Genomic DNA, 23,031 nt, shown 5'->3' with positions numbered 1-23,031 from the left:
ATTGTAAACGCAACACTAATAAACTACTCTTTTATACAACCCTGTTTAATTTTGACATTTCTATTCTGCTGTATTTTGATTTTGTTTTTAGTAGTTTTTTTACTTCACGTGGTGACTTCTTTTAATTTCAAACAGAATTAAAAAAAAAAACTTTAAAATACTAATAATAAACTTAATTATTTCATGATAAAATGAAAGAAAAGGTGGAAATTGATAAGGTGTACAACCGTAAAAAGAATGGAGTTGTACCCACTTTGTGTGAGTTTGCAAAGTTTAAATGGTTTTTGAAAATATGAAATTTATTTGTTTTATTCTTTTTAAATTCATAGTGAAATTCCAAAATGGTAAACTTAGTGCTTTTACGAAAGAAAATACACATTTTTGCCGTTTGAGAAGTCGTCAGGATAAGAATGTAATGGGTGCTTTACTGGTGGCCAATGGTCACACCTATCAAGGTTTGATAGATGATAGCGATGCTAGTGAATTGACGGATACGTACATTTGTGTTCGTAATAAAGTGACAAACAAGGTGAGATGAACTGGAAGTTGGTGGGACAAGGATGGCATGGAAAATTATACTTTTTGTACTATTTACATGACTCTAGATCATGCAACACATTCTCAAATATTTCCCAGACTAGGCATTAATTATATCTATAGTCTGTACTCTAATTCAGTCTACAGAATATATGATCAGACATAGTGTGAACTACCAACTGGGATATAGACATGACTATAGTACAGACTAAAGACCATACAGTTCGCACTTGACTATTATAGTTCAAACTATAGAGTCTATTCACCATAATAGAATGTACCGCAGTCTATAGGATAGATTTAACTGTAGTTCGGACTATAGATTTGAATATAGTACAGATTATAGACTTTGCTATAATCCAGATTAATGACTTTGACATAGTCAAGATTATAGACTTAAATATAGTCAAGACTATAAACTTGACTTTATTTTAGATCATAGTCTTGACTATAGTAAAGACTATAGACTTGATTAAAGTAAAGACTTTAGGCTTAACTATAGTACAGTCTTGACTAAAGTAAAGACTTTACACTTGACTATAGTCCAGATTATAGACTTGACTATAGTCCAGATTATAGACTTTTCTATAGTCCAGACTAAAGATTTTTCTATAGTCCAGACTATAGATTTTGCTATAGTCCAGACTTGGCTATAGTCCAGATTATAAACTTGACTATAGTACAGACTAAACTATAGTCCAGACTTTAGACTTGACTATAGTCAAGACTTAACTATATTCCAGTTTATAGTCATGACTATAGACTTTACTATAATCTAGACTATAGACTTGAATATAGTCCAGACTTTAGACTTGACTATATACCAGACTATAGATTTTACTATAGTCTAGACTATAGACTTGACTATAGCCCAGACTTTAGACTTGACTATATAGACTATAGACTTGAAGAATTTTCATACTTTCACACTGTAATTGTATAGGAGATTATATTGTTTATTTAAAAATTTCACATTCCATCCTCAGATGACAATTATCCCCATTGATCAGGTAACCTTAAAGAATAGCATTTATCAGGATATTGATCAAACACAACGTGAAGCTCTCTCAGATCATGTACGCAAAATGACATTGCTAAAGAAATTTGGTGGTCGTAAGGCCTCACGTTATATTAATGATAAGGAAAAAATGCACATGGATATAAAAATCGTACAAGAAGAATTGCAGAACACTGTTGAAGAAGCCGGTCTTGAAGAAAACGAGGCGGAAGAAAGTGTGGATAACACAGCATATTTAGATAAAATAAGACCACCTATGAATGTAGAAGCAAAACAAGTAAGTGATGTTTACGCATTAGAAGATGTGGTACCCATGGATCTATTGAATCGTTTAGACGAAGAAGCTAAGACGGTTTATCAAACTCAAATTGATCAAATACCGTAAGTTTTTAAGGAATTTCATAACTATATGTAACTTTATTTATAAAGATTTTCTTTCGTATCTTTCTAGCATACAATCGGAATTTTTAAAGAAACTTATAGAAACCATACAACAATCACCTGCTGATAAAGAAGGTTTAGACCGTTTAAAATTAATTATTTATATGGACTCTTTGTTGAAACTAATTAAATCACGTGTTAAATCTTTGAAAAAGGCCAACTTATCAGATATTTCCGAAAAAGTGGAAAATAATGTGCGTGATCGTTTTTCCGATCCCAATTCTAGTTTTAGGTGAGTTTAATCATTTTATATGGAAATTATATGCTATGAAGCTAATACATTTTTCTGTATTTTGTTTTATAGCGGTTGTCGCACATCTTTCTCTACCGAAAAAGCTTTATGTCACTTTATAGTTTTAGCCTTGTTGGTCAGTGATAACTATAGCGTAGATGGTGCTGTTTTGTCTCAAGAATTGAATGCTCCTCGTTCAAAAGTTAATAAATATGCTCATATTGTTCAAGCTTTACCTAAGTCTAGAACCTCTATTTTGACCCTGAGATTGCCTAAAAGTGTACCACCAGTACCTACAAGTTTTGCTAAAAGAAAAAAGGATTAAGTTTTCTTTTTAAAATGTTTGGGATGTTTATGAAAATGGTTGTTTAACATAATAAAAAATTATATTAAATAAAAGTATTTTTTATTAAAATTTTATTATTTGCAGTTTTTTTAGTTAATGTGTGTTTAGTTTTAAAATTTATGGTATAGGTTTTCTAAGATTTCATAAGAAGTCTTATATGAGATATATGTTTAATTAATATGGACTGTAATTTACTTGTTTTTTAATAAAATTCATAATTTAGTGAAAATTTTTGTAAATAAAAGCCACAAAAATCTAAAAAACATAAAAAATCAAAATTTGTTATTAGGGTGTTATACATGTGTTCTCCCTGTTCGACTAATATTTCTACAAACATTGGCAAAAGGTTCTGGTATTCGAAATCTATTTTAATTTACTCTTTGTCATTCAAAAATCTTGGACAAATAGATTAGTATAAAAATAGTTTTTAGTAATCAACATATTTCATTTATATTCCCAATAATGTCAATGATAAACTTTCCTATAAAATAATGCACAATTGCAAGACCTAACACAACAAATGTCTAAACAACCCCCTTTAGTTTGCTATAAAACCCAAAATGCCGGCAAAATATTTGCATTTAGCATGGGCAAAAAACAAAACTTAGGAAATCACAAACTTACCTCGGAATGGGTTAAACTATGAAAATTTTCTATTTCGCCATCATCAGCACCACAACCTCAATTGCTGATTACCGTTCTCTCGTGCATATTGATCAAATTGCAACACACAAGTTGCTAAGATACAACAATTCAACACACAAAAAAAAAACAAATGGAAGTCAAGGCCAATCACACACGAGCAGAGACTACTTCAACACACACAAACAAACAATCACTTCAAAAATAAACTAATTAAATTACAAAACACAATATTTTTCTTTATTTATTATTTTCATTGATAATTTATTAAAATAGTTTTATTTTTTATTTGTGGTTTAAATAAAAACGAAAATGTAAATAATGAGAACGTATGTAGATGCAAACAATTGAAAGCAAAAAATTGTTTTAGAAAAAAAAATATTTGTTAAAACTCTACTAGATATTTTTATTGAATTACAAAAATATGTTTCGCTTTTTATGATAATTTTTTATTAATAAACTACTATTTAGGTATATTTTGCAATTTGTTATTATTTTTTAATTAAAACACTTTTCATTTTTTTATTTTTTGGTGAAAAAATAGCCACTACTACTCTAAATTATTGAAGTTTTTAACAAGTTGTTTTTGCGACATTTTTTTCTTCTTCTTTTGCATTTTTGAGAGAATAACGGTATTTTTTTTTTGTTTGTTTGCAAATTTGTTGTTGCATTGATCTTGTCAATTTTTCTTTTTTGTTTTGATAATTGTTTTGTTTTTGTATCTTTTTTTCTAAAGAATGGCTTAGATTTTTTTTAATTTATTTATTTATATATTTTAACAGTAAATTTTAAATTTATTTTAAATTTTATTTATAAATTGGAATACTACTCAAGAGTCTTCTCCTTTCCCTCCCCTTAAAAGACAAAAAAAAAAATAAAATAAAAAAGGAAAACAAAAGAAAAATGTAGAATTAAAAATTAGGTTTGTTTTTACAAAAACAAGAAAATAGGTATAATTGTTGTAATGCAGCTGCCTGCCGAATTTTCTTTTCCTTTTGTTTTTTCTTTTTCTTGGCAAAACCAAGTTTTATATTAAGTTTTGTTTGTTTTCTTTTTTTTGTTCAAACGAATGCCTCAATTTAATTGTATTTGTGTATGTAAAAAAAGAAACTTAAAAGTATTTATAAAACTATGTCGTACCCATCTGTTAGGACTGGACTCTCTACATACTGCTGCTTATAACGCCTGCCTAGACTTCAGCTTAAACGGCCAAACCGAAAACGGAAACAATACAATACATGGTTTTATTCTCCCAACGCACTGTACAACTGCCATCTGTGTCGTTGTTCCAATAACAGGAGGAGGCTGTATGCAGACCGGCACCATTCTTTTGCATTATCATCGAGGTCACTATGTATTTGTAGGGTTTTTGTTCCTTGGTCAACATGCTCAGGCAATTCTCCACCACCTGACCCGTCCAATTGTTTACTTTGTCGTGCTGGTAGGCGTTGCCACCAATGGTGGATTCTATAGCTTCCTTTATGATTTTGCTTACATCATCTACAATAAATTGATTCTCTTCGCGTGAATCATCCATATTTGTCTTTTGCTTTTCTAGTTTTCTTTTAATACACTAATTTAAATCACAATCTTATTAAATCACTGCAGTTATTTTGCTTTCTGAACTGACTGCGTTTTTATTTATTTTAATTCTACGCCTCAAAAATGTTTCTTGTTTTTTGCTTATAATTTATGCAAAAAAATTTGCGAACAGAAAATTCCGGAATAAGTAATTGTAAGTAAAATTTTTTGTGTTTTTTAGCTTGTCTGCTGCAAGAGTCCTGCGTCTGCAAAAATTAATAACGACGTTGGCTGCTTCTTTAAATTTCGACTGCGGCTTAAAATCGGCTTTAAGCCAGTTAAATTTTTGAACGATTAAATAATAATATATTCGATTAATGAAAAAAATAGGAGGATTCATGCAATACAGCAAAGACTTCCATTACCATGTAAAGGGTTAAAATACTGAAGTATACTTATTTACTTAATGAAAATACTTAACACAAACGCTTCAAGTAATAAAAAGGAGTTGTAAATCTTTGAAAGCAATTCAAAGGGTCGACTTTATTTTCTCTTTGTAATTGCATCTTTACATAATTCTTGAAAGAAATTATATAAAATTCCATCAAATTTGGGAAATTATTGTGCATTTAATACGTCGAAATTTTCAAGCCGTCTAAGGCTGACAACAATGGCGTCAACTTTTATTTTCTATGCCTCTGTGTTTTTATTATTCGTTTTGCTCCTCTTTTGCATTTGTCAATTTTTATAGCAAATGGAAGAGTTGTATTTTGAAAATATTAAAAATAAAAACAGAGATGTTTTGAAATATTTATTTTTTTTCGAAATTATGAATAAATTATTCGTCGATAATTTGTAAATTTTTTACTGTATTCCGTTCGAAAACGATACAAACTACAGTTCGTTGATAATAAATTTCTGAAATACAATTGGAAATGCTAAAATTGAGTAAATAACGACATTATTAGCAAATTTTTAATATAAAGTTAAAAAAGGAGATGTTTAATTGTTGTCAGATTCTTTAATTTTAATTAATTTCTAAATCTTTTTTGAGTCTGTAATAAATAATAATTTGAAATTAAAGCTTATAAAACATGAATTAATAAATTATGATTTATCAACACAATAACTCCAAAGCGGTTTTGTGTTGATCTTTATTTTCGCATTTGAGAAAATAAAAATTAACAATCTATCCATGTACCTCTCTATCTATCTACCTATCTATCTATCTATCTATCTATCTATCTATCTATCTATCTATCTATCTATCTATTTATCTATCTATCTATCTATCTATCTATCTATCTATCTATCTATCTATTTATCTATCTATCTTTCTATCTATCTATTTATCTATCTATATATCTATCTATCTTTCTATCTATCTATATATCTATCTATTTATCTATCTATTTATCTATCTATTTATCTATCTATCTAGATATCTATGTTTTACATACGATTTTTTAAGATATTTCGCAACAAATCAAACAATTTTGTTTATATTTTATAATTAATCGTAATACTTTTTTTATTGAGATTTTTTAAGTTTTTTTTTAACTTTTTTTTCATTTTTTAAATATTTTATATCACACATAAAAGGAAATGTTATAGGAAATAAATTGTTAAGTTTTCTTATTATATATATATTAAAAATAATAAAAAAAGAAGTAGAACTACTTGTATTTAAAAAAAAAATATTTAATTAAACAAGCGATTAATAGGATAAGAGATAAAAATTTACATTTTAAAGATTTAATTATATATAAAATGTAATAGTTAATATTAATGGTTTGTTTCTTTTTTTTAAATTACAAATAATTTTACAAAGAAAAATTACAATTATACATTAAATAATAATGTGTTTTAAAGGCAAAATTAAAAGCCTCTAAGAATCAAGGAATTTTATACAAAAGTTTTGTTTTTTAAATAAATAACAACTAAACAAAGAAAATGAAAACTTTTAACAAAAAAAAGGGAGAGATTTATGACCAGAGTATTTATGTTTTTGCTTCTGTTGATCAAAAAATTGCTTAAATAACTGTCTTAAAGATTAAATAACAATACAAAAAGATGAGTGTTTTGCTGATTAAATTAAATTGGTTCAATACTTTTTCTTGAATATATAATAAAATCAAACTAAAAAGATTATTAATTTGTTTTAATGTAAACAAACAAACCACACAGCTTTTTCTAAAAACTTTTTCATTTGAAATATTTCTTTTAAATTTGCTTATTTTTAAGCAAGACAGCATGAAAGTTAAGCTTAATGAACTTAAAAAGGTTTTATAAAAAAAAGATAAATTAAAACAGACGTATGTATAATTATGTTTCTCTAGGTTTTTAAAGCGTAAAAATATTGTAATATTTTTTAAGTTTTTTTTAATTTTTTTTTTTAGTTTTCATATTTTGTAAGTATTTTTTTCGCGTTTAATCTTTACGCTGTTTTTATTTATTTTTTGGTTTAAATATTTTTTTGGGGGGGGTTTTGTAAGTCTTAACTTGTTGTCATTTTAGTAGCTATGTAAGTGATAAGTTTTTAGTGTTTAAAATTAATTTTCTTAATAAAACACTAAGTCTGTTCTTTTTGGGTTGCTTGGCAACAAGTATTAAATTACTTACAATATTTTTGTTGATTTTTAAATATTTTTTTTTTTGTTTTTTTTTACCTTTAAGATGTGTGTGTGTGTGTGTGATTAAACAGCTTTTCCAGTATAGAAAACCAGGAGATCGTTTTCACTACTTAAATGAGAATATTCAAGATACAATTTTTTTTTTTGTTTCCACTTTTTCATCTAATATTTTTTGCATAATAGTCTGCTGCTGATGTTGCTGCTCCATATTACTGGTTTATGAAGTACCCAAATCAATAATTAAATGACTTTGTGGTATAAATTCAGCTGCCAAAGGATTAAGTAACGAATTGCTTACATTGCAATCACTAACCGCCAAGGAGGAGAGAGCAGCTCTAAGTTCTTCGTTTTTAGCTTTGTCCCATTCGTTAAGCTGTTCTTCGAGTTCATCGTCTAGCATGGCATCTAGGCACTCATTCATTAGCTCTTCATCCTCAAGACGTTGTAACTCCTAAATGAAAAACACAATTAATCAATAGATTTAGTCATTATTAATTGTTTTCTAACAAAACTTACAATTTTATCAAACTCTTCTTCATTCTCCATCCACAAATACTCGGAGAAATCTTGATCCAGTTCATCCAATTCATTGTCAGACTCTTCTTCTATAACATATTGTTCAAACTGATCCGACCAGTCACTAGAGGGTACTTTCATAATCATATTGATAAGAGTTTTGTTTTATTTTTATTTTTTTTTTAATGAAACTGTAATGGTAAGAAAAAGAAATTAGATTATATTAATTGAATAAAATCTATTTTGTCTACGCAACTAACCGGTTCCAACCTACAGTTTTTTTTTGTAACAACTACGCAAAAGAGGAATATTTTTTTATTATTTTGGGAGTCCAATATTTTTCTACACCTTATTTTTTACGATTTTCTTGTTTTATTTGAATTTTTTTTGTTATTAGTTTGTCTACCTTTGCGGGATAATGCAATGCAAGTAAAAAAGTTTTCTTACGAAAAAAAACACAAATTTGTACTGAAATTCTATTTATAAATTTTGCTACAAATAATATTGATGATGATCTGCGCATATACACGTAAACAAAGTGTATACAGAGTAGAGAAAATACAGAGAAAAACAACAGAAATAGCCGAGAATGAAGTAATAACAAAAACAAAATATATAAACAAAGAAGATAATAAAAACATAAACAAGTCTATGATGATTGCACCTTAATTATACATACATACGTATTTGTTTATAAACAAATAATAAAAAATTCAAGAATTGATAAGAATTTAAATAAACGCAATTTTTTGTTAAATTCTTGTTTTTGAGGTCAATAAAATAGATAATTAATCGATTGTGGTAAATAAAAGTTGTAGGTATTTTTTTGATAAACTGTAGATTGGGAGGGTTTGCAATTGCTTGCGCCAATGTTTGTAACATCGAAACATAATGGTGGAAATTCAATATATGTATCTATCAATATATCTATTTGTCTGTCTATCTATCTATCTATCTATCTATCTATCTATCTATCTATCTATCTATCTATCTATCTATCTATCTATCTATCTATCTATCTATCTATCTATCTATCTATCTATCTATCTATCTATTTATCTATTTATCTATCTATCTATCTATCTATCTATCTATCTATCTATCTATCTATCTATCTATCTATGTATCTATCTATCTATCTATCTATCTATCTATCTATCTATCTATCTATCTATCTATCTATCTATCCATCTATCTATCTATCTATCTATCTATCTATCTATCTATCTATCTATCTATCTATTTAAAAAATTTGTATTTTTTAACTTTTCATTTTATTAAAGTTTATTTCATACATTATTTTATCGCAAAATCGATAAAACCAAATACAAAACGATGAAATTTCTTTAATAATTAAATTTATATTATTAACACTCGCAATAATTACTAAAAACAAAATGTGTTTAATACAAATAAGTACGTGGTGTATTTTGTTAATTAACAAAAATAAAAAAAACGGCAACAACAAAAGCAAAATACAACAAAAACGAGAAAATAAAGCACAATGTACTTTAGCAACCTTGATGCGATTGTTGTATAGAAAATAATCAAGGTGACATAAAAATTATTGAAATCGTAGTATTCCTATGACACAGAAGAACAACACAATTAATTATTAAGTACAATCGTGATGTAAAAATTTAAAAATTTAAATATAATATTTATTTTACTACAAGAAAATAAAATAAGCACGTAGGCTATACATATAAATGTTTATTCTATTTAAAATAAAGTATTTAATTAGACTATTAAATTAAACTTTCAATAATAAGTTAGATATTGATCTATGAATACAATTTTTATTTACAAAATAAAATCTTAATGATAAGTGGAAACAGATGTGAAATAGTTAACAAAAGAATTTAAATAAAAATCTTATTTTGTAAATTACATTTGCGGAAATAAAATGAATTTATGTTTTATTTTTATTTTTTTTTTAGGTTACATTATTTCCGGTATTTAAAGATGTTTGAAACAAATTTATTAGGGGCATTCACACTTTATTTTATATCATTAATTTTTCACTACAATTTTGCTTTAAGTTAAATTCTATAACTGGAATGAGATTTGCAGTTATTAGCTTAAAAATACATTAAATTTCTTTATAAAAATAATAACATATATCTTTATACAAATAATAACAGTATATCTTTCCTATTATCTATCTGACTATCTTTTTATCTATCTATCTATCTATCTATCTATCTATCTATCTATCTATCTATCTATCTATCTATCTATCTATCTATCTATCTATATATCTATCTATCTATCTATCTATCTATCTATCTATCTATCTATCTATCTATCTATCTATCTATCTATCTATCTATCTATCTATCTATCTAAAAAAACTAACAACATTGCAGGACAATCATTGTAAGTCCAACCGGTTGTTAGATTGCAGAATATTGGCAAAATACATGTTTAGAAATTTACAACAATCGTGTGAACTTACAATTTTTGTGTTGCAATGTAAGATCTGACAACCGTACAGCCGTATGTTTTTACATACATATTAAATTTTAAAATAAGACTCCTCAAATGAAACTCCTTACTAAACAATAAAATGCATTTTTTAATTTTTTCCAACAAGAAATTTTCTTTGTTTCGTTTGTTATTTTCAACAAAAGCTTTAATATGTATTTTTAAAAATTATTTTAAACTTTAAAAAAAGATTATAATTATGTTTAATCATAAGATAAATAACAAACAACTAAACAAAATGGAGTCTTATTGTTTTTGTATATTTAAATTTTTTCTTTTGCACTTTTAGGTACAAAAAAAATTGCAAAAAAATGTATGTATTTGACTTACAGTTTTTTTTCTTTTTCTCTTTCTACAACAATTTAGCAATTTATAATTTTTTCACACAAAATTATATGCTTATTTATGCGTACGTTTCTTTAAATACTGAAAATTTTCTTGCACTTAAAATTTCCAAATATTTAAATTTTATTTTTAACACAAAAAATTTTGATTTGAATTTTTTCACAAATCGAAAATTCGATTAAATTAAAACAATATTTACAGCAACACAAAAAATTTCACATCAACTGTCGGCGATGGCAAAACAACAACGAATGAACTGACAAGTTGTAGAAAAGTCAAAACAATAACAACAACAACAAGAAATTGTATAAAAATGTAGAAAAACAAAAATGAAAAATATACAACGTTGCCACCAAGGCTTTGTTGCCAAATGTGGGGATATGTCCCCAAGTTTTATTTGGGGACAATAAAACTTGAAATTTGGGGTCTTTTTATTATTTTTGCGATTTTTTTGGGGATTTCATTATTATCATTATGGTTTTTTTTAATTATTTAAAATGTTTAAAACATGGTTCGCTCCTAACCCTCACCGATTTAAAGACAATTGCAAAATTTAAAGTTCTAAAGACTTTTAAAAATAGTTAGTCTGTTGAAATCAGTTTTCTGAAGACCCCAAATATCTTCAGGATCCGCCCATAAATAAGAGCCATAAATAAGCAAAAATTCGAGATAACCAAATTTCATAAATTTTTTTCTCAAAGATTTTTCTAATATGTACTAGGGTTCTATAATTGGAACGAAAAGTTGACCTTTCGACTTTTTGCATATATTTAAAAGTCCACTTTTCGAGTTTTTGCATTTTATACAAGTCGATTTTTCGACTTTTTTCATTTAGTTAAAAGTCGATTTTTAGACTTTTCGATTTTTAGACCTTTTCCGACTGTTTGCGATTTTTTTCGAATGTTTGATTATTTTAGGACTATTTTAAAATTTTTGACTTTTTTCAAATTTTCCACTATTTTTTACTATTTTCGAGTTTTCGACTTTATTCGACTTTTTTCGTCTTTTATTTACAAAGTCGACTTTTCGACTTTTTTCAAAGACGATAGTCGAGTTATAGATTTTTTGGAACAAAATAGTCCATTTCGACTTTTTTCGACAAAAGTAGATTGTTCAATTATTCGAAAGTTGTTTTACAGTGATATAAATGTTGACTTTCGAGTTGTTGCAATTAATAAGAAGTCGACTTATAAAAAAACTCGTTTATCCAAGTTAGAAACCTGTGTATTTACTAAATTGCGTTTTAGATTCATGAGCTTTTGTATAAGTCACGTAGGTAAATGACTCTATTAAAATAAATAGAAAAACACTGTGTTAATGCTACTAACCGGTAGATGCCGCATATGTATTACTTAGATAATTTAAATTCTTTTTCGAAATTTGTTTTAATACCACGATATATCTTTATTATATTTTTGCTAAAAATAAGCAAAATATTTATAACTTAAATTAAATGAAATTTTAAATTAAAATGTATATTTATAATCTTAAGAATGCATACAATCATGAATGAATCATATTAATCATTTCATTTGGGTAAAGTGATATCTTTTAGCATTATAATTCAACAATTCATTGCTTTGTATGTGACACTATGAATATTGATTTTGAAAACACACATCAAATATTTAAACAAATTAATAAATAAACGGATGAGCACAAAATAATTAACCACAGAGTTAATAAATTAATAGATCTGCATACAACAATGTTTGGAGAAAACACATGAATCATTCCAACTTCAACAGGTTTTCTAATAAAAATTCTAGTATAGAAAACTATATCTTCTCCTAAGTAATAAGCAAATTAGTTTTAAAGTTCACACTAAAGGAAGAAATTTTGAACGATTTTTATATGAAGAACATAATTCCAAATGTCTTCTTAAAAAAATTGATTCATTCTAAAATAAACTGATTAAATATTCAAATTTTATACGTTTTTGTAATTATTAAAAAAATATATCAACTAAAATTAGCTTAAAGTGAAACTACTCATACTTATGTAATTATTAATAATTAATATTTTACCAGTAGGTAGTTATTATTTTATTAATTCCAATTGTTTAATGTTATAAAAATAGGAATACTAATATTTTTAGTCATAAATTATTATTAATACGTCTGTAGTCATTTACTTCATTCATTTATACTCACTCATAAACTCAAAGAAATGTTTACAAACTATAGCAAATACATTGTGCCCACATTAGGCATATCCCTGACTTTGAGGACTAGGTCGCAATAGTACTATGACATAACAGAATTAGTAACAAAGTAAATTTCGACTAGAATATGGATTAGACTATAGACTAGAATATAGACTAGACTATAGACTAGAATATGGGCTAGACTATAGACTAAACTACAGACTAGACTATAAACTAGACTATAGACTAGACTATAGACTAGACTATAGACTAGACTATAGACTAGACTATAGACTAGACTATAGACTAGACTATAGACTAGACTATAGACTAGACTATAGACTAGACTATAGACTAGACTATAGACTAGACTATAGACTAGACTATAGACTAGACTATAGACTAGACTATAGACTAGACTATAGACTAGACTATAGACTAGACTTTAGACCAGACTATAGACTTGACTTGCAGTTTGCTAGTGGATAGTCTTGACTATAGACCAGACTAGAGAAGATAAAGGACAAAACCAAATTGAAACGTCTTTTTAGGGCTAGTCTAATGATCATATATGTACATATTATTATACATGTATATTTTTGAAAGAAAGTAGTTATTAGGTTACACGCCACCCGCACCCAACTTTGGGTAGATTTAAATGTTTCATACATTCGTTGACTCCATAAACAATTTATAGATTTTTTTTACTGCAAATTTTGTAATTTTTTGTTTACAACTTCTATGAATTCGGTAACTTAAAGTACAATGTCCTAGTTTCGTTTATTATTGTCGACAACATGGATTAAGTACTTAAGGATAAGACAAAAATATCCTAGTGCTATTTTTATAGCATTTAATTGTATTAGTCAGATATATGTATGTAGATAGGGTGGGGAAATAATAAACTAATTGAATATAAAAATTCCAAAATTATTTTCAATTGTTTTGAGTTATGTATATCATTATGGTTTAGACTTTAATAATTCAAAGTAATAAGTTAAAATTTAGTTTCTGTTTACTTAACTTAATTGTGACTAATAATGGCTGTTAAATATTTGTCATTTTATTTTTGTTTTTCTGTGTTTTTTTTTCTATTTTGTAAGTTTCTGTTCAACTTGAACTTTTTTAATTAATCTTTCATTAGTCATATATGCAATAAATAAGAACCTAAATTTTATTTCCTATTTACTACATATGAATATTGTTTGATGTTTGTGATTCTCTTGTTAATTTAAAGAATTCATACATATTTTTGGAGACATTTTTATTACAACTTTAAAATTTATTTTTTTGTTGCGCAATTTAAGTTTTTATGGCATATGAATCAAATTTTAGTTCTGATGAATTTTTTTTTTGTAAAAACTCACTATGATATTTGATGATTAAATTAATATTAAAGTAATTTACATTAACATTGTATTATAACCTAGATCATAGTTGTTATATGAAAAAAATCATATAACATCTGGTAGAGTACGTTATACCCCGTTCACACGATGCAATTATTCGACATACTGTCATGCTTCAATCAAACCCAATTACTAACTGAATAACATGATTCGTGAAACTGAAACTGCACCACTGCTTAGCTATTTTATTGTGCGTCAAATAATGGTTTTAAGATACAAAGTTATTGTTGTTTCCTTTTGTATAAAACCGAATTCTTAACACGCAATTCAATAAAATGTGCAAACAAAATGCCAAAGCCGAAAATAAAGTACATCTGTATCAGATTAAAAGAAAGTCAATACTCGAGTACTTCAAAGTAATGCAGACGGTAAGTAGTAGTCATTGAAAAGTAAGTGGTTATGGAAGTACAAATAAAATATAACAAAACAATGAATGAAAAAACAACATGGCGATGAACTGTCAATACTAATTACGAAAGTATCGTGGAAACGGATTCAGAAACCGAATTAAGTAATTCAACTTTTCGTTTAAACTTGATATTAAATAACGCTTTAGTTGAAACTTTAAGACGTAAAACGTGATCGTGTGAAGGCCTCTTAATTGATAGCAGATCTTTAAATAACTCTTCAATTAAGGAAAAAGTAAAAATCTTTGATAACGTTTCTATCAAAAATCGGCCCTTAAACTTCCGCTATTATATATAAATTAATACATTTCTTGGAATTAGAAATGAAATAGAAATATTAATCCCAACTAAAATTCAAATATGCGTATATTTACAGAACAAACTGAAAATGGAATGATGTCAACAATATTTAAAAACGAGTAGGAAAGCATAGTCGGGCATGGCCGACCATATAATACCCTACACCATGAGTATATTTTTAAAATTTTTATATTTTTTAAAGAAACTTTTACGTTGAATATTACCATAATTCCAAAATATTTTAGCAATTTATTGATAAAAAAAAAACAAAAATTTCTAAATGAGGCTTTATATAGGTCAAATATGGGCCGATCCTCGGTAAATTTGGGAAAAAATATATTTTTAAATAACAGTTAGTTTTGTTGAGTTTCATTGCGATACAAATGGTTACAAGTCAATTTTAGACGTTTAAGACATTTTTTGAAGGGGGTTTGTATGGGGGCTAGGGTCAAATAATGGCCGATCCTTACGAAAATCTGCAGTGTCATTTATACTTATATAGAACTTATTTGTGCCAATTTTCAGAGAGATAATAGAATATTTGACGTAATTATGGCAAATCGGGAGGTACGGTTGTATGGGGGCTAGGTGAAATAATGGACCGATTTCAACCATTTTCAATAGGCTTCGTCCCTGTACCAAAAAACATGCTTGGTCCAAATTTCCTGTACCTTGCGCACAAGGTTTACATGGACAGCCAGCCGGACGGACATGTCTTAATCGACTCAAAAAATGACCAATATTTTTGTATGTTACAAACATCAGCACAAACGTATAATTCCCTCCCCACTAAAGTGGTGTAGAGTATAAAAAGAGTTGACTTTAAACCAATATTTGCTAATTTAATATAAACAGTTAACAAATATACTTTATTATTGTTAAATAATGACTAGTTTCATTGAATTCTTTTACCATGATGGTGTATAACTGTTATTAAAAATAGTCTGACTAAAAAGTCATACTTTAACAAATGTCAACAATGAGGTAATGCAGTCGACTGTCTACTTTTATTTTCTCTCTGATGAATAAAACAACAAGTGTATATTGTTGATATTCCTCGTACATCTTTTGTATACAAAATATACTTGTAATATTTATTTTTTTTCTATATAATTTTTGTAATTTTCTAGATAAATTTTAATTGATTTTTGTGGTTTCATTTAGTGGTATATTTGTAAAATGTGTGTGAGTGTGTTTATAGAACATCAGCTATACAATAGATATGACACAGCACGTCAACCTATACCCTGCAGTTCAATGAAGCTGTGTCTGTTTAAACTATTACCCCCATATTCGTAAATACTTAATAAAGTTATTGATGGTTTATTGTAATAATTTTGTATGGAAAATGTGCTTAATAAACCTAACATAAACGGTCCATACTATGCATTTTCGCGTCAAGTCAATGCAAGCTTTTTATACCTTATTCCCATTCTACGTTTGGTAAGCGTTAATTTCTATTTTATTTATAAAGAAATTTCTTTTTATGCCGCCTTTATTTCATGTTTTCACATGAAATTGAAAATATAAATTGTCAAAATCAGCTGACATGTTACTGCGCTGCTTATGACGCGCATCAGATGCGTTATTCTACTTAAAGCATTTTCTAAGATCTGGTTCACACTAGGAAACTTTGTTGAGAAACTTTTGATTTTGCGTGTGAGAGAAAGAGATGGTTAATATTTATTTCTCTTTCTCTCACACACAAAAATCAAAAGTTTTCCAAAAAAAAATTTCCTAGTGTGAACCAGGTCTAAGTCGATTGGTGTGTGTAATAAACATCGATTCTACCTACGACTAGGACTCACTACTATAGTGGTGAATATTATAAGAGGAAGCATTTATTTAGGAGTACATTGTCACCAAGCAAAACTGCTGGGTCTCAATATATGGTCGGTTTTTACATCCTCGCTGTGTTTAAACTTTGAAGTGTTTTATGTAATAGCGTTAAACACTTCTTGAACGGATATTTAATGGTCATTAATGACAATATTTTCTCAAACGAAGACAATCTAATTTGCCTCTTAATATATAAGAAATATGCGTAATGCTTAAAACAAAATTAATTTGTAAGAATTTTAAAAAATAATATAAAATAAATTTACAGTTCAGCCTCGTATGTACTTGGTAACATCCACTTTAGTTGTCATTCTTTTCACTATCTTTTTGTCAAGTGTATTCATTTGATTTTTTCCTTTTCCCACTATATATGTACATTCCTGGTTAGTTATATGATTATGAAGAGACGAATGCAACAAACATAAGGTTAACACATCACTGACATACTTACTGAAATTAAAGGGTTATTTACACATGCACTCTATTTAAGTTTTTTTTTTTAGTTTTTATAACTATAATTTTATCTTCATCAATTAGTTATGTTTTATTATTTCAATCTTGTTTTTTCCGACTTTCAAGTGAAAGATGTTATTTTTTATTTTTAACAAAATGTATATTTGTATAATGATTTAATTTTGTTTGATTTATTAAACTTTTGATGTGAACATTTACAAGACTTCAAAAATTTTGTTTTTCTTTATCGTAATAACATGATTTGGTGTGATAAATGATGTATTTCAGATAATGAAATTTTTTTATCAATGATGCTGACATACTTGTTACATTGATTATTTTCGGTACATAGGCTAAATGTGAAAAAATACTTAGTTATTAAATATCTAGGTGCTTTAGGCTACAACAAAAATGAATTAGAATTTTACCTACATCGGTTCTAAAATGTGTTATTACTTTTACAGAAAAACATTTTTTTCTGTATGTATTTATTTAAACCTTTAACGGTTCTATAGACTATAGACTATACTATAGACTAGACTATAGACTAGACTATAGACTAAATTATAGACTATATACTAGACCATAGACTATAGACTATACTATAGACTAGACTATAAACTAGACTATAGACTATAGACTATACTATAGACTAGACTATAGACTATACTATAGACTAGACTATAGACTAGACTATAGACTAGACCATAGACTAGACTATAGACTATAGACTAGACTATAGACTAGACTATACACTAGACTATAGACTAGACTATACACTAGACTATAGACTAGACTATAGACTAGACTATAGACTAGACTATAGACTAGACTATACACTAGACTATAGACTAGACTATAGACTAGACTATAGACTAGACTATAGACTAGACTATAGACTAGACTATAGACTAGACTATACACTAGACTATAGACTAGGCTATACACTAGACTATAGACTAGACTATACACTAGACTATAGACTAGACTATACACTAGACTACAGACTAGACTATAGACTAGACTGTAGACTAGACTATAGACTAGACTATAGACTAGACTATAGACTAGACCATAGACTAGACTATAGACTAGACTGTAGACTAGACTATAGACTAGACTATAGACTAGACTATAGACTAGACTATAGACTAGACTATAGACTAGACTATAGACTAGACTATAGACTAAACTATAGACTAGACTATAGGCTAGTTTATAGAATAGACAATAAACTGGACAATAAATTAAGTTATACTATTCTATAAACTAGACTATAAGACTAGTCTATATAGTGGGCTAAAGACTAGACTATACTAGACTATTAACTGGACTATAATGCCAAATTGGATATAATATTATCATTTATTCTTTTTATTTTCATTTACATGTATATACTTATTTGTAAAGAATACATTTGAAAATGGAATTCTATTTATACTGTACGAAAATCACTACTCGTCACTTTAAATTCACTTGTTGTTATTAAACATTTAAAGTTATGTATGAATCTAAAACATTAAAATACTTATACAATTATTTGTTTACGTAGTTAACTGGTTGTCAATTTTACTTATTCATCATATTCTACAGAAGACTTTGTTTGTTTCTGTTTTAAGCCTATTTAAACATTATTTCTTCTACAAAAAATTTTAAATAGGACAAGAAATATACATACAAATACACAAAATTCACAGGAATACAATATGTAAAATAAGAAAAGGAACAATATTAAAATGTTAGAATTTGTATGTAATAATGAAGTTACCAAAGTTCTACACCAAAGCAGACAAATAGACGTTTTCTATATATTTACAATAAAAAAAATACGAACTCTTAAATAACAAGTATGTATGTAAATATATACATATGTATATACTTTATATTCTTACACACAACATACAAACGTATGTACATACATAAGTATGTACGTGTGTATTATGCAAAGTCATATTGGCGCCAAACGCCAACTTGTGAGTCTAGCAAAAATAAAAATATCGTCTCTATTTTTTTTAAGAATACTTTATAAACAGACACTAGTGAGGATGTGGCTACACTTTTCCATTTTTTGTACATTTTAAGTCCAAAAAGGTATTTTGTAATTTTTGTTTTATTTCACTTATTATCTTTTTTCCTAATTTTTAATTTTTGTATAAAAAATTTTCGGTTTTGATGGGGGTGGGGGTATATTTCTCTTTTCCCCCCTCAGATCCGCGCCTGTCTACATACATTCATATATTTCTTTATAATAAATATAACACCAACACAAAAAAATGTCAACAACAACAAGAAAAACTTAAAATAAACATTTTCTAACCATAAGTACGCGAGAAGTCAGTCAGGATTAAACATATACATACATACATACATACATACATACATACATACATACATACATACATACATACATACATACATACATACATACATACATATATACATACATACATACATGCATACATACATACATACATACATACATACATACATACATACATACATACATACATACATACATACATATGTGGTACCAATTTCTTTTAACAATGTTATCACCACTCATTCTATAAAATCATTATTGTAGTAAAAACACTTTTTTTTTGGGTAAGGACAACATTATATATTTATAACAAAAAATACCAAAAAATAAAGTAAACTAGGACAGGATTTTAGTACTTATTACGTCATTTACAAATCGATAATGGTTACACCAAATATAGGGTAAACTAAATAGCAACAACCTTAAAAATTCCTACACTTATGTTCTGCAAAATGGAAATGTATGTAGATTTTTTGATGTCAAAAGTAAAATAGAATTTTAATTTACTTTCGGTTTACAACCGTCGTCTTTTAAAAAATTTAAAATTAAATTGGTTTATGTTTGATAAGAGGGAACAATACCACAATACAATAACGTTTTACGATTTCATCAACTCGTCCCTTAATTGTGGTCTAGTCTATGATATTTTCTATAGTATTTTCTATAGTCTATTCCAGCAATTGTAACCACTTAACTTTTCAATGACTACTACTTATTGTCCTGCATACACTGAAGTAATCTAGCAATGTTTTATTAATAATGTTTTAATAAGTTCTTTCTAATTAATTATGTTCTTTCACACGATTTACATTCACTGATTTATCCTGTATGTATACCAAACTATAGTCTAGTCCATAGTGTAAATTCATAGTCTAGTCTACAGTCTAGTCCATAGTCTAGACAATAGTCTAGTCTTTAGTCTAGTCCATAGTCTAGTCTATAGTCTAGTCTTAAGTCAAATTAATAGTCTAGTTTATAGTCCAGACTATGGTCTAGCTTACAGGATAACCTATTTTCTAGTCTAGTCTAAAGTCTAGCCTATAGTCTATTCTAAAGTCTAACCTATAGTCTAGCCTATAGTCTAGTCTATAGTCTAGTCTATAGTCTAGTCTACAGTTTAGTTTATAGTCTAGTCTACAGTTTAGTTTATAGTCTAGTCTATAGTCTAATCTATAGTCTGGTTCATTGCCTATTCTATACTTTAGCCTATAGTCTAGTCAATATTCATGAAAAATTCATCTGTTTCCATATTTAGTAGATAGTAATCCTTTATAAGCAAATTTTATAATAAAAAAATGTGTTTAATAAAATTGAAATGCTGAAAAACGATATCTTAAACAAGAAAACATCAAAATTTCAAGCATTTTTTTAACAAATAGAAAATAAAAAAATATTTGAAATATTTTAAGTCAAGGCTTCTAGATTATGTTTGAAAAAATAAAAATTTAAATATTTATATAATTCAGGAACTTATTCATAAATATTATTAACTTTTATCAATGAAAGCAGTTCATAACATTTATGCTGATACTTTTTTTTGTGTGTATAAATAACTTTAATGATTAAAAAAATTCCTAAAAAATTAAATTAGTATTTGGAGATACAAATCTCAATATTTCAAATCTTTCTTTTTTCCTGCAGCTGTAGTATGACTAACAGCAATTTAATAAAATTGAATATTAGAATATATTGTAGTGGCAAAAACAAATGACAAAATTTCCTTTGTACTAATGACCGAATTACTTTAAACAACAGTAAAATGATGTCACTAATTCTGTTTAAAATAATTTGTTAAATACATACATGCAGACGTACCATACACATTATAGATATCTGCTGTGAAGTAACATTTAACATACACTGTTGATAGTACTGTGCAGTGAGTTTGATTTAACATAGAACTGTTAAGAGAGCAAATGAAAAACAAATACAAACATGTTAAATGGTTGGAACTAAAACAGCTGTTTGTTGGTTGCAGCTAGCTGTAAGTAAGAACTGTTCGAAACAATCCAATTTGATTTTTTTTTGCTGTTTAGTAGTGTTTTTGGTTGTTTTGTATACGCTAGTTGCTAAAGCACAACAAAACGTTTTCTATAATTTTCAGTCTGCAAATTAAACTTTACCGTGGCGGTTGTGTGAGCGTATGAAAACGCAACGTTAAATAATTAAACGAATTTAAAAATTATTAATTATATATTTTTTTAAAGATATATAAAGAAATTATAAATATATATATTTAATTGAAATAAGCAAAAAAAAAAAAAAATATAATAAAAAGAATTATAGAATTTGTTGTAATAACTAAAAGTTTTAGAATTTAATAAAACTAGAACAAAAAAAAAGTATCTTTGAGATACACTTTATTATAGGCAAATAGTGTGGGAGCTGTTAGTTAAGGTAAAAAAAAGTAAACAAAGTGTGTGTTGTTTTTGTTATTGATAAATTTTTTTTTGTTAAATTTTTTTTATTTAAATAAATAGAAATAGAGAAAAAAAAAACAAGTTACGGACGCGTAACCCCAAATAAATGAATATAGAAGGGGAAGTGTATTAACGAGCAAAAAAGTAACTTAAACTGTTAGTTTGTTATTTTAAATATTTAAACAATTTAATTTGGTGTTTTATGTAATTTATTTAATTCGTGCTTAAAAAATCTTCTATGTGGTCCAACTATCACTCTAAATTTGTTTGAACGATTTTTTTTTTTGAAAAATATCTTTTTAAGGTTATCATCTATCGATTTTTATGTGTGTGAATTATTTTAATAAAAATTATCATATTTGAATAGAAAAATTTAAAAAAAAATAAGTTAAACAAAAAAACAAACAACAATAAATGTATATAAAGTGCACATGTTAAAGTCCGGTGTTTTTTTTTAAACTTTTGAATGAAATAATAAAAGTTGTTGTCATTTTAAATTAATACAAATATTATAATAAAACTAAACTTCTCCATAACATCAGCATTGTTAAACAAATCGGAACAAAAGGCCAAGAAAATTCTAAAAATTAAAATAGGTAAGTTTTGAATAAAGTTTTTAAAAAAGCTTGATAAGTTGTATTTGCTAAATATGGTTAAGTATTACAAATACAATTTGCATAAGCCTTCAACAATAAAAATAAAAAAAAAAACTAAACGGAATATAATTTTTATATTTAATTAATTTCAAATAAAAAAAACAATCTAAAGAATTTTCATATTATTTACTTTGCATTTTAAAAGCTTTTTCTTTGTACATACAAACAAACTATTTAATTGAATTAATTACCATTTTTTTTCGTTTTGCATTCGCATTACGTTTCATTCGAAATTTGTCATTTTAGTTAATATAAATAAGGCTTCATGTCTAACAAATCAATTAATTATTCTTTTAATTTATTTTAAATTGCATTTTTAATGCGTACAGATCATTTGTTTTAAATTTCACAAGTCATACGTGT

At 26.7% G+C, this 23,031-nt stretch overlaps 4 protein-coding genes across 6 annotated transcripts in view; 2 read left to right on the top strand and 2 right to left on the bottom strand.

The window, feature by feature from the left end:
* Positions 1-119: 119 nt before the first annotated feature.
* On the top strand, positions 120-2,648 carry LOC111686168 (DNA-directed RNA polymerase I subunit rpa49). The gene is made up of 5 exons (XM_023448482.2): positions 120-258; positions 330-529; positions 1,524-1,936; positions 2,007-2,228; positions 2,301-2,648. Exons 1-5 carry the CDS (start codon positions 192-194, stop codon positions 2,551-2,553), a joined length of 1,155 nt encoding a protein of 384 aa, XP_023304250.2. The 5' UTR covers positions 120-191; the 3' UTR covers positions 2,554-2,648.
* A 1,045-nt stretch (positions 2,649-3,693) lies between these two features.
* Positions 3,694-5,000, bottom strand: LOC111686177 (dynein light chain Tctex-type). Its single transcript, XM_046949580.1, has 2 exons — positions 4,357-5,000; positions 3,694-4,070 (listed from the first exon to the last, which is right to left on the bottom strand). The coding sequence occupies exon 1, from the start codon at positions 4,751-4,753 to the stop codon at positions 4,418-4,420; it is 336 nt and encodes a 111-aa protein (XP_046805536.1). The 5' UTR covers positions 4,754-5,000; the 3' UTR covers positions 3,694-4,070; positions 4,357-4,417.
* Positions 5,001-7,216: 2,216 nt separating this feature from the next.
* Positions 7,217-10,966, bottom strand: LOC111686281 (polyadenylate-binding protein-interacting protein 2B). Of its 2 annotated transcripts, none has more exons than XM_046949881.1 (3): positions 10,704-10,966; positions 7,887-8,077; positions 7,217-7,821 (listed from the first exon to the last, which is right to left on the bottom strand). In XM_046949881.1, exons 2-3 carry the CDS (start codon positions 8,031-8,033, stop codon positions 7,588-7,590), a joined length of 381 nt encoding a protein of 126 aa, XP_046805837.1. In that variant the 5' UTR covers positions 8,034-8,077; positions 10,704-10,966; the 3' UTR covers positions 7,217-7,587. The 2 variants fall into 2 exon arrangements, with proteins under 2 accessions (XP_046805837.1, XP_046805838.1); XM_046949882.1 differs by lacking the exon at positions 10,704-10,966 and adding an exon at positions 8,147-8,196.
* A 10,742-nt stretch (positions 10,967-21,708) lies between these two features.
* The window catches only part of LOC111685878 (aminopeptidase N), a 94,122-nt gene continuing 92,799 nt past the window's right edge, over positions 21,709-23,031 (top strand). The window contains exon 1 of one of the 2 annotated variants that reach the window (XM_046948821.1): positions 21,709-21,989. The gene's annotated coding sequence lies outside the window, so the exon portion shown is untranslated. Of the gene's footprint in view, positions 21,990-22,446; positions 22,609-23,031 lie in introns of those variants that run through there. The other variant, XM_046948820.1, reaches the window with a different exon arrangement.

Source organism: Lucilia cuprina, chromosome 4 (genome assembly GCF_022045245.1).
Source record: "Lucilia cuprina isolate Lc7/37 chromosome 4, ASM2204524v1, whole genome shotgun sequence".
Classification (NCBI taxonomy): Eukaryota; Metazoa; Arthropoda; class Insecta; order Diptera; family Calliphoridae; genus Lucilia; species Lucilia cuprina.
This window is presented reverse-complemented; position numbering and strand designations above follow the sequence as displayed.

What these genes read in the sequence shown, in the direction of transcription:
- LOC111686168 (XM_023448482.2), top strand. Translation starts at nt 192, where the DNA reads ATGAAAGAAAAGGTGGAAATTGATAAGGTGTACAACCGTAAAAAGAAT. An exon ending in ACTCAAATTGATCAAATACC is followed by an intron (nt 1,937 to 2,006) that starts GTAAGTTTTTAA and finishes GTATCTTTCTAG; the next exon opens with CATACAATCGGAATTTTTAA. An exon ending in GATCCCAATTCTAGTTTTAG is followed by an intron (nt 2,229 to 2,300) that starts GTGAGTTTAATC and finishes TTTGTTTTATAG; the next exon opens with CGGTTGTCGCACATCTTTCT.
- LOC111686177 (XM_046949580.1), bottom strand. Translation starts at nt 4,753, where the DNA reads ATGGATGATTCACGCGAAGAGAATCAATTTATTGTAGATGATGTAAGC.
- LOC111686281 (XM_046949881.1), bottom strand. Translation starts at nt 8,033, where the DNA reads ATGATTATGAAAGTACCCTCTAGTGACTGGTCGGATCAGTTTGAACAA. An exon ending in AAGAAGAGTTTGATAAAATT is followed by an intron (nt 7,822 to 7,886) that starts GTAAGTTTTGTT and finishes TTTTTCATTTAG; the next exon opens with GAGTTACAACGTCTTGAGGA.